This window comes from Hyla sarda, chromosome 6, assembly GCF_029499605.1.
Source record: "Hyla sarda isolate aHylSar1 chromosome 6, aHylSar1.hap1, whole genome shotgun sequence".
Lineage (NCBI taxonomy): Eukaryota > Metazoa > Chordata > Amphibia > Anura > Hylidae > Hyla > Hyla sarda.
The window spans coordinates 301,632,491-301,650,100 of record NC_079194.1 but is presented as its reverse complement, the minus strand read 5'-3'; the positions used below and the strand labels follow the sequence as shown (position 1 = coordinate 301,650,100).

At 47.5% G+C, this 17,610-nt stretch overlaps 1 protein-coding gene across 3 annotated transcripts in view; it reads right to left on the bottom strand.

The window, feature by feature from the left end:
* NELL1 (neural EGFL like 1) overlaps positions 1–17,610 on the bottom strand; it is a gene marked incomplete in the record, with an annotated part of 690,696 nt that overhangs the window by 426,683 nt on the left and 246,403 nt on the right. For all 3 annotated transcript variants that reach the window (XM_056527924.1, XM_056527922.1, XM_056527925.1), the window contains 3 exon segments: positions 654–788; positions 6,371–6,453; positions 8,580–8,652. In XM_056527924.1, the coding sequence (XP_056383899.1) occupies positions 654–788; positions 6,371–6,453; positions 8,580–8,652 (291 nt within the window).

The window sequence follows — 17,610 nt, the reverse complement described above, 5'->3', positions numbered from 1 at the left end:
GGTGTAATCTATATATATATGACATAGCACTATACTCCTATATGGTGTAATCTATATATATGACATAGCACTATACTCCTATATATGACAAGAATATACTCATATATGGTGTAATCTATATATATGACATAGCACTATACTCATATATATATATATATATATATATATATATATATACACATATATATGACAAGAATATACTCATATATGGTGTAATCTATATATATGACATAGCACTATACTCATATATGGTGAAATATCTGTATTTTCTATTCATTGCTTTGATTGGACGTTAATATCTACATTTGTGACTGCAGCGAGAAGTGTTTGTACCTATCGTTTCTCTCCTTTGTATTTCTTTGTTCAGCCCCTCTGTAATGCCCATTTTTTTTTCAATGACTCTACAAAAGGATTCAGCGGGTAACCCATCTTGAATCGATAAGATGAATTCCTGAAAATTCTCTGTTTCTCAAGGATATAATTATTACAAATACTACAAGGTTAGGGGAGGGGGCGGTCTGCAGCACACAATGGATTGTAATTTTCCTCTGCACTGGATAAATGCTGCGGCACAATGTGGAGTATCTTAGGTCTTACATGAAGGCATCAGTCCCCCCCACAATGAAGTGATCAGGAGGCCGGGGTCTTCTCACCTTACATGTGCAGTTCCTGCAGTGGTCGTCATCTACCCAGGAGTCTCGGTCCCTGTAGATTACACCTTGGACCTGACAGGTCTTCTCACAATGGCAGTTCTCCAGCTGGCTTAGTCTTGTCTCTGCGTAGTTTAGCTGTAAATATAAAAGTATATATCAGGTATAAAGACAACGTAACTTCAGTAACAGTGGCCTTCATATATGTGACAGTGCTGTATAGGGTATACAGGGTATATTTGTCCCCAAATTAGTAAAATGTCAGTCATGCAGTTGGCGAGAACTTTAGTTATTATCTGTAAGTTTCAGTACACAATAATGGATATAGGAGCAAATCATTCTCCATATCACAGACTAGATTCATCTGATCTGATCCAGCTATGTAGATATGTTGTAAATCATAGGAACGTCCAGCAAGTGACCATGGCATTGTCTCTAGACAAGAGGGAAACCAAGACCCAGAAAGATGACAAATTACAACCTATAGAGGAAGGTAAACGGTGACACAAAGAGGAGGGAAAACCATGAGCCAAGGATGGTGCCAAACCAAGAGCCAGAGAGGAAGGAAGATCAAGAACCAGAGAGGAAGGAAGATCAAGAACCAGAGAGGAAGGAAAATCAAGAACCAGAGAGGAAGGAGAATCAAGAACCAGAGAGGAAGGAAAATGAAGAACCAGAGAGGAAGGAAGATCAAGAACCAGAGAGGAAGGAAGATCAAGAACCAGAGAGGAAGGAAGATCAAGAACCAGAGAGGAAGGAAAATCAAGAACCAGAGAGGAAGGAGAATCAAGAACCAGAGAGGAAGGAAAATGAAGAACCAGAGAGGAAGGAAGATCAAGAACCAGAGAGGAAGGAAGATCAAGAACCAGAGAGGAAGGAAAATCAAGAACCAGAGAGGAAGGAAAATCAAGAACCAGAGAGGAAGGAAAATGAAGAACCAGAGAGGAAGGAAAATGAAGAACCAGAGAGGAAGGAAGATCCAGAACCAAAGAGGAAGGAAAATCCAGAACCAGAGAGGAAGGAAAATCCAGAACCAGAGAGGAAGGAAAATCAAGAACCAGAGAGGAAGGAAAATCCAGAACCAGAGAGGAAGGAAAAGCTAGAACCAGAGAGGAAGGAAAAGCTAGAACCAGAGAGGAAGGAAAATCAAGAACCAGAGAGGAAGGAAAATCAAGAACCAGAGAGGAAGGAAAATCCAGAACCAGAGAGGAAGGAAAATCTAGAACCAGAGAGGAAGGAAAATCTAGAACCAGAGAGGAAGGAAAATCTAGAACCAGAGAGGAAGGAAAATCTAGAACCAGAGAGGAAGGAACAAAGTTCAAGAACCAGAGAGGAAGGAAAACGAAGAGCCAGAGAGGAAGGAAAATCAAGAGCCAGAGAGGAAGGAAAATCAAGAACCAGAGAGGAAGGAGAATAAAGAACCAGAGAGGAAGGAAAATCAAGAAACAGAAAGGAAGGAAAATCAAGAACCAGAGAGGAAGGAAAATCAAGAACCAGAGAGGAAGGAAAATCAAGAAACAGAAAGGAAGGAAAATCAAGAACCAGAGAGGAAGGAAAATCAAGAACCAGAGAGGAAGGAAAATCAAGAACCAGAGAGGGGGCAATCATGACCAAGAGATGAAGACAAGCCATGACCTACAGAGGGAGGGAAGTCATGAGCCAAAGAAGGAGCAGACTGTGGCCCAGAAATAGGGACAAACTGTGACACAGAGAGGGGCAAACCATGACCTAGAGATAGAAGACAGCTATAACCCAGATATGGGGGAAACCCGTGAGCCTAAGAGCGGAAAATCACTACCCAGTGAGAGGCAGAACAAGAAATATAGGACCACAGAGGGGGCAAACTATGACCCAAAAAGGGAAGGGAGTTGCTACCCAGAAAGGGAAGCAAACCATAGATAAGGGAAAACCATTACCTATAGATCTAGAAATGAGGGCAAAACATGAGAGCCAGAAAGGGGGAGAAAATTGCTACCCAGAGAGGGGGCAAACATAAGCCCAGAGGAAGAAGAAAACCATGAGCCAGAAATGAGGGGTGAGGGGACAAGTGAACCACAAAAAAAAAGGGAAAGACCAATCATTACCCAGGGAGATTCAAACCAAGACCGAAATAGGAGGAAAACCAATGACTCACAAAAGAAGGCACAACCTAGAATTGGGGCAAACCACAACCCAGAGAAAGGGGCACACCTAGACTCAGAAAGAGTTGGGGGTGAAACCATAAGCCAGATGGGGAGGAGGACTATGAACCAGAGAGGAAAAGGTGGGGGGGGGGGGGGGTGCAAGGCATGACCCAGATAGAGAAGGGGCAAAGCATGACCCAGATCAGGGGAGCAAGGGCACATAATGAGCCACAAAGGGTTAACAAAAAAAAGCCAGAGAGAAGATGAATCAAAACCCAGAGAGGAGACACATGACTCAAAATATGGTGGCAAAAATGACCCAGAAAGGGAGTTAAACACACACTAGAATGGAGGTGAGGCGGGGGATGGGGGTGCGTGGGGGGATTTCGGACAAACAAACAAAAACTAAACAGGGGACAAACATAGACTAAACTAAGACAATTGTGTGATAATAGAAATTACTTCATATTTGAAGCCATCTTGGATTCTGTCATTTAATGTATGTTATTCCTATGTGTTCAGCCATTAGTCCCTACACATCAGACGGTCGCGGTGCCTTCTATAAGGAACGGCCGTCACATGTTCCCGGGGATGTTTATCTTCTCCATCACCTTTCATCCACAGATCAATATCTGAACATGATCTGGTGTTTCAAGAGATTCATTCTGAATTAAAATGCGTCTGGGGGCCGGGGGGTGGGTGAGGCGAGTGGGGGTTATTGTGACTTCTCTGTCTGCAGAATAAGCTAAGGTTCTCATTATGGAATAGAAACATTTATATACATAATTGCAGGCAGGAGGCGCTATTGATAAATGATTAGTCTGTCGATACCGCCCATATCACCCCGACACAAATATAAAATGCCACTTCAAGCCGTGGATAATTCAGAAGGAATGAGGCGAGGATCGATAGCGACAAAGAACATTCCCTGACAATGAGGCATGATGAGAATGGAGGGCCGCCGCCGCCATCATGTCCTTAATGTGACATTAGGCTTCAAAGTAACAACAAAATATTAATCGAACGTAACAAATTGTCCAACTCGGGAACAAACTTCAAAGGCTTCAACATTTCCAGCATCTGTTTCTCCAGAGAAAATAAAAAATTCTGCTACTGCAGGTTATGGCAAATTGTTAAAAGAATAATTGGATTGCAAGTAGGGAGGATTGTTGGTGCAGGGGGCGCTGTTGCATCAGTATTTATGGAAATGATTGACAAGGACTATAGTAGTGGTAAAAAGTAGTACTGCAGGTTACAAATGTAGCACATTTTAATCCAGAACAGATGTATTATGACAGATTTAGAAGCCCACCATATATTATGCATATTGGCCATTTTCTTTGAGAAGACTATCCCCCTAGAAGACCTCTGTTTAATGCAGTTCCGGGTGGTCGTCTCAGAGAGATTTTATTGCATCATACTGCAAACTGTGACACTCCAGCTGCAAAACTACTGCAGGAATCAGGGCATGCTGGAAGTTGTAGTTTTCAGACATGAGGTCATAAACTGGGGACCACTGGCATAGAGGAAGCCCATGATACAGAGAGGGATGAGGGTGGCAGCACAGGGGATCATGTTTCCCACCCTTATGTATGGCGTGAGACATTGGGTTGTCCATCTATACTGGGGTGAGCAATTGGGCTGTCCTATATTTTATTTTTTATTTTTTTTAAGAGCCGAGGCGCGTGCTCTCTATCACCCAAAGTGCAAACGTGTCACACTAAAAAAAACGTGCACAAAGGATGCGGTCTATCGCTAAGCCCTTCTCCGACAGGAGAGAGGCCCCCCAACAAACCTACCCTTTACCTCCGGGCCAGAAGGCACCTGCAATGATCCAGGTTCAATGCCCCTTTTCGCCAAAGCTACTAAGGGGCCGAAAATGCTCCTGGCTTCAACCTAAACGTTAATCAAGGTATCAGCCGAGGAGCCGTATACTGGTGGCATCTTGACCAAAGCCAAGATGCCCAGGATGGTGAGGAACCAAAAGGCCACACACCTCCCCCAGACCTCCAGGAGGGACACCCAGAAGGGCTACCACATCCTGACAATCCTGTGTACAAAACAACACGTAAAAGTGGCACAGTGACAAAACACAAAAAATAATAAAGTGAATAAGTGCAGATATACTGCCCGATCATCCAGCCGGATCTATAAAAATGTCCCTGATCCTATCCAGCAGGTCGGGATACAAAGGGTGAGTGCCAAAGGTGAAGAGTAAGGGTGCAGAGCGTTCACTCAGTGAGTTATAACATCCAGTACGTTTCGGCACCTCAAGGTCACCACTCCCCGAGGCACAGAAGTACCTCGGCTCTACACCCCCCAACTTCATGTACCGCAGGAAACAGGTCACATCTACATTAGATTGAGCCATTGGGTTCTTCTACAATGGTGTGTGTATCACATATTCTAGGCTTAGATACATAAACTCAAGAGACCATATCATGTATACTAGATGAGGATACAGTAGATCAGCGTATGTATCACATCATAAGCTTAGATACATATACTCAGGAGATCCTATCATATATGATAGGTGGAGGCACAGTGGATTAGCATATGTATCAGACATAATAGGCTTAGATACATAGACTCAGGAGACGGTATCACATATCAGCATATGTATCACATGTTTTAGGCTTAGATACAGAACACAGTATCAGTGATGATAGGCTTAGATACACAGGCTCAGGAGGGGATATCCTAATGGATAGGATAAGAAACATGGGCTCAGCATGATAGGCTTAGATATATGAGAAGAGTGTTACACATGGTAGGTTGAGCTATAGGGGCTATGCAGATGTATCACACATGACTGGCTTAGATACACAGATTCAGTTGGCAGTATTGCACATGATAGTATTATTGGCATCTGCTCAGCAAGCTATCCCAAGTGACAGGATTAGATACACAGACTCAGAATACGGTTTCACACAGGATAGGAATAGAAACATAGGTACGGCTCATTAGGCTTAGATACATGAAACAGTATAATATATGACAGTGTTCACTATACCCACTCAGTGTATCTAAGTCTGTCTTGTGGGAAATATCTGCTAAGAAAGTATCAGACATGATAAGCTTAGATACATAGACTCATCAGACAGTATCACACGTGACCGGATTAGATACCCAGACTTGGAAGACAGTATCACACATGATAAAATTAGCTACACTGACTCAGTAGACAGTTTCACATACGAGAGGTTTAACTTTCAGCAGATGTATCACACAGAATAGAATTAGATACACTGGTTTAGAAGACAGAATTTCACTTTATAGCAGCATCTCCCAACCAGTGTGCCTCCAGCTGTTTCAAAACTACAAATCCCAGCATTTCCCATGCAGGGAGTTGTAGTTTTGCAACCGCTGGAGGCACACTGGTTGGGAAAAAACTACCTAATAGGATCAGATATACCATATCAGCAGAAAGTATCACAAATCCCAGGCTTAGATACACAGAACGTATCACACAATATGTGATCCACCCTCATTACACCCTATGTAACTTATAACTTCTCTCCAGCTGAGAGGTAGTCACAGCTCCGCCCACCACCCAGGGGAGCCCTCACTTGCTCCACCCCTCACATATTCACTTACCTTAGCTGTGAGTTTCGCCAGCAGCTCCTGTAGATCCATGATGCCTTGCACAAGACTCAGGAAATCGCTGCAGGTCGGGCATGCTCCATAAGACAAGACAAGAGAAACGTGTAAAAACCTTGTGTAAAACAGTCCAGTTCACACAGCCAATATTTAGCACAAAAATGTATTTAAGCCACGCCTCCATACCACTAAGCCACACCCATTTCTTTTTAAGCCACACCCATTTCTTTTTAAGCCACACCCCTTGTAAAACAGGCCCCCACCCAAGGTCTGTAACTACTTGCACTCCCTGGGCTGTTTTCGGCCCAATGAATGTTCACATACAGCAAATGCCTCCTGCTTTGTACATATAGGAGCAGGGACTCCTGACCTTTTGCCAGGAGTCCCTGCTTTGCCATAGTAAGCAGAAGTGCTCTATGTCTCACAATTTACTCTTCTTGGACAAAAAGGAGGTAAGTGGTGACATACTCCTTAACAGTTTTCATGGCGCCAAGCAAACTTTGTAGAGGAGCAGGCATTCCTATCAAAAGAAAGGAGACCCTGCAGCTTTAGAGTAAGCTGGGACATGCTCTGTGCATCAATACTAACTCTTCTTGAACAGAGTGAGTTAAGTGGAGACATACTCAGTACTTAGAATAGAGCAGCAACCAAACTATGTAGAGGAGCAGGGATTTCTATTAAAAGACAGGAGTCCCCACATTGTTCGAGTAAGCAAGGATTTGCTTTGCATCACTGCTTACTCTTATTGGACAAAATGAGGTAACTGGTGACATACTCCGTACATAGTTTCCATGGCACCTTAGAATAGGGCACCAAGTGGAGCAGGGATTCCTATTAAAGACAAGAGTCCCTGCACTTTGCACCTGGAACAGCTAGTGTAGGGCTGAATCCATACTGGCCTTTAAATCTGAATTGAATTTGATGGAGGATTCAATGAAAACTTCCTAAAATAAAATGTTGAAAGCTTTGCCTTTAACTATACATAATAAATGTGACACAAATAAAAACACATTTAGACACATTAAAACTAAACTCAGCTCTGCTGCACCTACATATGGTACATAGACTTCCTTTGATTCAGCACAGTCAGAAGCAGATAGGCACTGGATTACCAAATTATCTAGATTTGGATTTTAATGTTGCCTAAGATCGTATTAACAAATCTGCACTAGAGATGAGCGAACTTACAGTAAATTCGATTCGTCACGAACTTCTCGGCTCGGCAGTTGATGTCTTTTCCTGCATAAATTAGTTCAGCTTTCCGGTGGGCTGGAAAAGGTGGATACAGTCCTAGGAGACTCTTTCCTAGGAATGTATCCACCTTTTCCAGCCCACCGGAGCACCTGAAGGCTGAACTAATTTACGCAGGAAAAGTCATCAACTGCCGAGCTGAGAAGTTCGTGAAGTTTACTGTAAATTCGCTCATCTCTAATCTGCACCACTGGGCCAAATCCAGCTCTGCTGCACCTACTTACACAGTAAACTTCCTTTATATGTAGGTGCAGCAGAGCAGAGTTTGGCACAATGAGGTGGATTTATTAATACTATCTATTCTGAGGCAACATTAGAATTCTAGTCTAGATCATCTGGTAATCCATGCCTAAGAACAGATAATATTAATAAATCTGCCCCTTTGGGCTCTACTGCAACTACATACACAGTAAACTCCCTTAGGTTTGGCACAGCTAGGAACAGATAGGCCCTGGATTACCAGAGGATCTAGACTAGAATAATTCTTATGTTCCCTAAGAACAGATAGTATTTATAACTCTATCCCAATGTGGCCATACCCAGCTCTGCTGCACCTACATACACAGTAATCTCCCTTAGGTTTGGCACAGCTAGGAACAGATAGGCCCTGGATTACCAGAGGATCTAGACTAGAATTCTTATGTTCCCTAAGAACAGATAGTATTAATAAATCTATCCCACTGTGGCCATACACAGCAAACTCCCTTTGGTTTGGCACATCTAGGAGCAGATAGGCCCTGGATTACCAGATGATCTAGACTAGAATAATTCTTATGTTCCCTAATAACAGATCGTATTTATAACTCTATCCCAATGTGGCCATACCCAGCTCTGCTGCACCTACATACACAGTAATCTCCCTTTGATCTAGCACAGTCAGAAGCACATAGGCCCTGGATTAGCAGATGATCTGGACTAGAATTATAATGTTGTATTAGGAATAGTTTCCACTTACTGCGGTTGAGGTTTGGACACTGTGTTATGTATCCATTCGGCATGAAGATGAGTTTCACGTCCTGAATCACTCCCTGGGGGAGACAAGCAGAGAATTTGCGGTCAGTGACAAAATTCACATGTAATGCAGATCACTCGCTTTACTGCTTTCTGAACAGGACTGTGGCAGCCGAGACGTTTGCATGTCAAGTAATGAACAGAGCCGGGGGCAGGGGGTGGCACACTGGGCAGCTGCTGCCAATGCCCTTACCCTGTGTATAATGCCAACACATCCTGAGGATTAGATAGAGGGGCTGACATTATACTACATGGGGTTTCCAGGGCTACAACCCTCTGATATTCCTAATGGCTCCACTCCTCGCCATTAACAAGATCTCTGCTTGCCATCAGTGAATGGTGACTTGTTCACACCCAGAAACTGAAGGCCCTAAGGGCAGAGTCACACGGAGCCATACGCAGCGTATTTCATGCTGCAGATGCAGATGAACTGCAAAGCGAGCTCCCGGCAGCAGCAAATACACCGGCAGTGCAAATCTCTCCACTGTCCAGAGGATTTTCTACAATGTATCAGAGCAGGTAACGTATATGATTATAGTACGGTCTGTTGAGCTCACTGAGAATTGTCTTCACTGGATACAATTGTAGCAGATTCTCATTTAGAGGGTCACACATAACGCCTCCGCAAGCGGAAGCGTTACATGTCACTCCACTCTTAAAGGGGGTGTCCAACATTAGGCTCTGTTCACACTTCTGTCCAATCTGTGACAGGTCGGATCACTTTTTAAAGATGTAGAATAGATCTTATTTTTTGTTTTTTTACATACTTGGTATAATTGAAATCAATGGGGAAAAAAACCTCTGCAAAATTAAGTTTCAATGTCTTTATAGATGTATATAAATACAACAAGAACTAAATAATACTACTACTACTACTACAATAATAATACTACAATAATAATACAATAATAATGATAAAATAATAATACAAATAATAATAAATAATAATAATAACACTACAACTAATTAATAATACAATAGTAATACATAAACATAATACAAATAATACAAAATTATGAATAACACATTATCCAGGATACATTAATCTCCTTTTCTAAAAACTGAAATCACTGGTTGTTATAGGGCTCTAGGAATGTAGAGAACCTGGGGCTCTCCAGCTGTTGCAGGACTACTCCTCCCAGCATGCCCTGATGGTCTTTGGCTGTGCACACTGAGTGTAGTAGTTTTGATACAGCTGGAGGAGCCCAGGTTGGAGATGACTCCATTCTTTATTACCCAGGGATGAGATACATGTATCCTTTATTATAGAAGCCGAGATACAAAGTAACACGACCGAGCGATATACAATATAAACCATCACAGTTATGAGGAGTCCATGGGAAAAATCAATGGTCACATTATTACAAGCAGAATATTAGAAAGCAAAAGAGACAGAAGAGAATGTGAACTGGAGAATATAAACAGCGGAGGGGGGTGAGCGATCTACAGCGGAGGGGGGCGAGCGATCTACAGCGGAGGGGGGCGAGCGATCTACAGCGGAGGGGGGCGAGCGATCTACAGCGGAGGGGGCGAGCGATCTACAGCGGAGGGGGGCGAGCGATCTACAGCGGAGGGGGGCGAGCGATCTACAGCGGAGGGGGGCGAGCGATCTACAGCGGAGGAGGGCGAGCGATCTACAGCGGAGGGGGGCGAGCGATCTACAGCGGAGGGGGGCGAGCGATCTACAGCGGAGGGGGGCGAGCGATCTACAGCGGAGGGGGGCGAGCGACCTACAGCGGAGGGGGGCGAGCGACCTACAGCGGAGGGGGGCGAGCGATCTACAGCGGAGGGGGGCGAGCGATCTACAGCGGAGGGGGGCGAGCGATCTACAGCGGAGGGGGGCGAGCGATCTACAGCGGAGGGGGGCGAGCGATCTACAGCGGAGGGGGGCGAGCGATCTACAGCGGAGAGGGGCGAGCGATCTACAGCGGAGGGGGGCGAGCGATCTACAGCGGAGGGGGGCGAGCGATCTACAGCGGAGGGGGGAGAGCGATCTACAGCGGAGGGGGGAGAGCGATCTACAGCGGAGGGGGGCGAGCGATCTACAGCGGAGGGGGGCGAGCGATCTACAACGGAGGGGGGCGAGCGATCTACAACGGAGGGGGGCGAGCGATCTACAACGGAGGGGGGCGAGCGATCTACAGCGGAGGGGGGCGAGCGATCTACAGCGGAGGGGGGCGAGCGATCTACAGCGGAGGGGGGCGAGCGATCTACAGCGGAGGGGGGCGAGCGATCTACAGCGGAGGGGGGCGAGCGATCTACAGCGGAGGGGGGCGAGCGATCTACAGCGGAGGGGGCGAGCGATCTACAGCGGAGGGGGGCGAGCGATCTACAGCGGAGGGGGGCGAGCGATCTACAGCGGAGGGGGGCGAGCGATCTACAGCGGAGGGGGGCGAGCGATCTACAGCGGAGGGGGGCGAGCGATCTACAGCGGAGGGGGGCGAGCGATCTACAGCGGAGGGGGGCGAGCGATCTACAGCGGAGGGGGGCGAGCGATCTACAGCGGAGGGGGGCGAGCGATCTACAGCGGAGGGGGGCGAGCGATCTACAGCGGAGGGGGGCGAGCGATCTACAGCGGAGGGGGGCGAGCGATCTACAGCGGAGGGGGGCGAGCGATCTACAGCGGAGGGGGCGAGCGATCTACAGCGGAGGGGGGCGAGCGATCTACAGCGGAGGGGGGCGAGCGATCTACAGCGGAGGGGGGCGAGCGATCTACAGCGGAGGGGGGCGAGCGATCTACAGCGGAGGGGGTGAGCGCCACATCCACATTTCAAATGCAGCATCATACGTAGTAAAGTCCTTTGCTTCTATAGCGCCAACATCTTCTGAAGCTCTGTACAGAGATTACCACCCGCCAATCTAATGTCACAGTACAGGGATAATACACACAGTGATGTCACAGTACAGAGATAATACACAGTGATGTCACAGTACAGGGATAATACACAGTGATGTCACAGTACAGTGAGAACACAGTGATGTCACAGTACAGGGATAATACACACAGTGATGTCACAGTACAGAGATCATACACAGTGATGTCACAGTACAGGGATAATACACAGTGATGTCACAGTACAGAGATCATACACAGTGATGTCACAGTACAGAGATAATACACAGTGATGTCACAGTACAGGGATAATACACACAGTGATGTCACAGTACAGGGATAATACACACAGTGATGTCACAGTACAGGGATAATACACAGTGATGTCACAGTACAGGGATAATACACAGTGATGTCACAGTACAGGGATAATACACAGTGATGTCACAGTACAGAGATAATACACAGTGATGTCACAGTACAGGGATAATACACACAGTGATGTCACAGTACAGGGATAATACACAGTGATGTCACAGTACAGGGATAATACACAGTGATGTCACAGTACAGGGATAATACACACAGTGATGTCACAGTACAGGGATAATACACAGTGATGTCACAGTACAGGGCTAATACACAGTGATGTCACAGTACAGGGCTAATACACACAGTGATGTCACAGTACAGGGCTAATACACACAGTGATGTCACAGTACAGGGATAATACACACAGTGATGTCACAGTACAGGGATAATACACACAGTGATGTCACAGTACAGGGGTAATACACACAGTGATGTCACAGTACAGGGGTAATACACACAGTGATGTCACAGTACAGAGATAATACACAGTGATGTCACAGAACAGGAATAATACACAGTGATGTCACAGTACAGGGATAATACACAGTGATGTCACAGTACAGGGATAATACACAGTGATGTGACAGTACAGGGATAACACACAGTGATGTCACAGTACAGGGATAATACACACAGTGATGTCACAGTACAGGGATAATACACAGTGATGTCACAGTGCAGGGATAATACACAGTGATGTCACAGTACAGGGATAATACACAGTGATGTCACAGTACAGGTATAATACACAGTGATGTCACAGTACAGGGATAATACACACAGTGATGTCACAGTACAGGGATAATACACACAGTGATGTCACAGTACAGGGATAATACACAGTGATGTCACAGTAAAGGGATAATACACAGTGATGTCACAGTACAGGGATAATACACACAGTGATGTCACAGTACAGGGATAATACACACAGTGATGTCACAGTACAGGGATAATACACACAGTGATGTCACAGTACAGGGATAATACACAGTGATGTCACAGTACAGGGATAATACACAGTGATGTCACAGTACAGAGATAATACACAGTGATATCACAGTACAGGAATAATACACAGTGATGTCACAGTACAGGGATAATACACAGTGATGTCACAGTACAGAGATAATACACAGTGATATCACAGTACAGGAATAATACACAGTGATGCCACAGTACAGGGATAATACACAGTGATGCCTAGGACAAAGTGAGACTGCAGAATCTAAAGCAGTGTCTCCCAACCAGGGTGCCTCCAGCTGTTGCAAAACTACAACTCCCAGCATGCCCAGACAGCAAACGGCTGTCCAGGCATGCTGGGAGTTGTAGTTTTGCACCACTGTAAATCCTCTGTACAGACAGGCTCGGCCTTCGTTGTGCCGTCCTAGAATCCGCTGACGCCTGCAGCATTGAGCGCTATCCGTTTTTATCCCGTCCGCCCTATAATGAAAACGTAAATATAAAGAATTGCAAAGGCAAACAGATGTGTAAATAAAATATGCGCGTGCCACAAGACGGGAAGCTTAATGGAGGCGCGTTTAGCCGCAATGTATTCATTCCCCGGAACACGAAGAAATAATTAACACCGCACCATCCATTTATTTGGGAATCAAATATTGATAAGAAGAAAAAAAAAACATGAATTAAAAAACAGCAGAAACTCCTGGAAGGATTATTTACGCTGCGGCTCTCCGGACCCGGCTACATTAAGATGACGCAGTGTACAAGCTTGATATGTGACCGCCATGTTAAAGGGCAACTCTGTGATCTGGATGGTCTAGGCCAATATGAAGTTCTGGAACTTAGTCCTGTGCTGTGATCCCCTGGGGCCCGGACCCCATAACCCTGTGCTGGGACCCCCCAAGGCCCGGACCCTATAGTTCTGTACTGTGACCCCCTGGGGCCCAGACTCCATAGCCCTGTGCTGTGACCCCCTGAGCCCGGACCCCATAACCCTGTGCTGTGAACCCCAAGGCACGGACCCCATAACCCTGTGCTGTGAACCCCAAGGCCCGGACCCCATAGTTCTGTACTGTGACCCCCTGGGGCCCAGACTCCATAGCCCTGTGCTGTGACCCCCAAGGCCTGGACCCCATAACCCTGTGCTGTGACCTCCAAGGCCCGGACCCCATAACCCTGTGCTGTGACCTCCAAGGCCCGGACCCCATAACCCTGTGTTGTGACACCCCAAGGCCTGAACCCCATAGCCCTGTGCTGTAACCCCCTGGGGCCCGGACCCCATAGTCCTGTGCTGTGACCACTGAGCACATCCTTTTTCGGAGAGTTAGCACTAAATCCTAACCTTCTTCCTTTCCTTAAACATTCACAGCTTTTATGCTTTCCTCCCGAAACCAGAATATATCCTGAGTATATACTGTAAGTGACCAGTCCTGTAATCCAATGAATGTCCTGCCAGTACAACCACTTATTCCTTCAGATTCCTCAACGTCTTGACACTTTTATAGAACCAAATTTACTTTGTCTCATATCCTTTTTTCTCATAGCGTTAGCACCAAATCTTAAAGGGGTACTCCGGTGGAAACCTTTTTTTTTTATTTATTTTTTTTATCAACTGGTGCCAGAAAGTTAAAAGGGTACTCCGGTGCTTACACATCTATTCCCCTATCCAAAGGATAGGGGATAAGATGCCTGATCACGGGAGTCCTGCAGCTGGGGACCCCCGGGATCATGCACGCGGCACCCCGTTTGTAATCAGTCCCCAGAGCGTGTTCGCTCTGGGACTGATTACAGGTGACCACCTGCCTGCGGCGTGTGACGTCATGCCTCCGCCCCCGTGTGATGTCACGCTCCATAGCTATCATGCCCCCTCCCGTAAGCTTGCATTGAGGGGCGGGGGCATGACGTCACACGGGGGCGGAGGCGTGACGTCACATGGGGGCGGAGGCGTGACGTCACATGGGGGCGGAGGCCCGGTGGTCGCCTGTAATCAGTCCCGGAGTGAACAAACTCCGGGGACTGATTACAAACGGGGTGCCGCGTGCATGATCCCGGGCGTCCCCAGTTGCGGGACTCCCGCAATCAGGCATCTTATTCCCTATCCTTTAGATAGGGGAAAAGATGTGTAAGCACCGGAGAACCGCTTTAAACAGATTTGTAAATTACTTCTATTAAAAAAAAAATCTTAATCCTTCCAGTACTTATTAGCGGCTGTATACTACAGAGGAAATTATTTTCTTTTTGAATTTATTTTCTGTCTGACCACAGGTCTCTCTGCTGACACCTCTGTTCAGAGTAGGAGCAAATCCCCATTGCAAACCTCTCTTTCTCTGGACAGTTCCTGACACGGACAGAGGTGTCAGCAGTGAGCACTGTGGTTGTGACAGAGAAAAATCCAAGAAGAAAAGAATTTCCTCTATAGTATACAGCAGCTGATAAGTACTGTAAGGATTAAAAAATATTAATAGAAGTAATTAACAAATCTGTTTAACTAAAAGAAGTTTTCCACCGGAATACCCCGTCCACCTTTCCTAAAGCATTTACAGCTCTTCAGAAGAGAATATAATCTGAGTATATACTGTATCTGTCCTCCAGCATAACCACTGATCCTCCAGGTTCCTCCATGTTCTCTCCCGTGTACAGGTCTCTTGTCACGTTTCGTCTATGTGAACACTGTGATTGATGTAATTGTTGGGATTAGCCTGTAAGTATTCATCACAGCAGGAGAATCTTTTGCTATAGAACTAATTTGTCACTTTAAGGATATAACCATCAAAGCTCCACCATGCCATCAAAGAGATTTATAACATTGCCGGCAACGCCTATGAATAGAAGCTGCTATTATTACCAGAGATCGAGGATGACACCAGCTATAACGGGAAATAGGTGTGGTGGCCCAGTGCAGGAGTTGCCCCCCCAGTAAGGTATCAGTGACCATGTGACCTAAGGGTGACCTATGGGACCCCTCCTAGTCTCCCCCATATAAGCCCTGGGTGTGCTCTTAGTCTTTGCTGAGGTCCAGTGCAGTCAAGTCCTAGGAGTCTGGAGTCCAGAGGCCTAGAGTCAGTCCAGCAGCCATGGATTCTCAAGTCCATTGCCCCACAGGTCAAGTCAAAGCCTGGTAAGCTACAGAAGGGGTGAAGTCAGTCATAGTCTGTCAGTCAAGTCAGTCAAAGTCATCCTGTCTCAAGTCAGCGTGGCCTGCATCCATATTGTCCACTATAAGTCCCAGCAAGCCCTGTGGTCTCTGAAGTCACTGGTCACCTCCGTGGGCCTAGCCAAGCTGTATAGACTGTTACATCTGTCTGACTTAGTAAAGCTGCCATTGGCGTCGGAGTCATTATTTGCCCCATACTTAGCCCAGGATCCAGCATTATTCCTTCAGGTGCTGAAGAGGTTAAACCATGCCCTGGCATCACAAACACAAGGGGTTAATGCCTTCCGCCTTCAGCACATCCTCACCACACAGGTAAAAATACAGCAGGGCTATAGATAGATAAAACAGGGGTGAGATCGTTTTATGTTCACTCACAGCAAAGAGAACAGAAGGGCCATCCTTTATGTCACCGAATAAATGGAGAGGGGAAGAGCTGTTACCTCCGAGACACCTTCTTCTCTATTCATCTGGTCATACACATTATAATAATGTCGCCTTAACCCAAAGATCTCAGCAGGACAAGCCGACCACCTCATATATATGGGGGCCTCCTGACCTTACCCAACAGCAAATGTCAGGGGAGAAAGTCCTGTATCAACGGGAAATCCTTGATCAAGGGGGAGATAAAGTGTTCATGAAAAAGGGGACTGAGGAGCCCGGAGGAAGGGGGGACCGAGGAGCCCGGAGGAAGGGGGGACCGAGGAGCCCGGAGGAAGGGGGGACCGAGGAGCCCGGAGGAAGGGGGGACCGAGGAGCCCGGAGGAAGGGGGGACCGAGGAGTCCGGAGGAAGGGGTGACCGAGGAGCCCGGAGGAAGGGGTGACCGAGGAGTCCGGAGGAAGGGGGGACCGAGGAGCCCGGAGGAAGGGGGGACCGAGGAGCCCGGAGGAAGGGGTGACCGAGGAGCCCGGAGGAAGGGGTGACCGAGGAGCCCGGAGGAAGGGGTGACCGAGGAGCCCGGAGGAAGGGGTGACCGAGGAGTCCGGAGGAAGGGGGGACCGAGGAGCCCGGAGGAAGGGGGGACCGAGGAGTCCGGAGTAAGGGGGGACCGAGGGGTCTGGTGAAAGGGGGGACCGAGGAGTCTGGTGAAAGGGGGGACCGAGGGGCCTGGAGGAAGGGGGGACCGAGGGGCCTGGAGGAAGGGGGGACCGAGGGGCCTGGAGGAAGGGGGGACTGAGGAGCCTGGAAGAAGGGGGGACCGAGGGGCCTGGAAGAAGGGGGGACCGAGGAGTCCGGAGGAAGGGGTGACCGAGGAGCCCGGAGGAAGGGGTGACCGAGGAGTCCGGAGGAAGGGGGGACCGAGGAGCCCGGAGGAAGGGGGGACCGAGGAGTCCGGAGTAAGGGGGGACCGAGGGGTCTGGTGAAAGGGGGGACCGAGGAGTCTGGTGAAAGGGGGGACCGAGGGGCCTGGAGGAAGGGGGGACCGAGGGGCCTGGAGGAAGGGGGGACTGAGGAGCCTGGAGGAAGGGGGGACCGAGGGGCCTGGAAGAAGGGGGGACCGAGGAGTCTAGAGGAAGGGGGGACTGATGGGCCTGGAGGAAGGTGGGACTGAGAGGCCTGGAGGAAGGGGGGGATCGAGGAGTCTGGAGGAAGGGGGGGGGGACCGAGGGGCCTGGAGGAAGGGGGGGACCGAGGGGCCTGGAGGAAGGGGGGG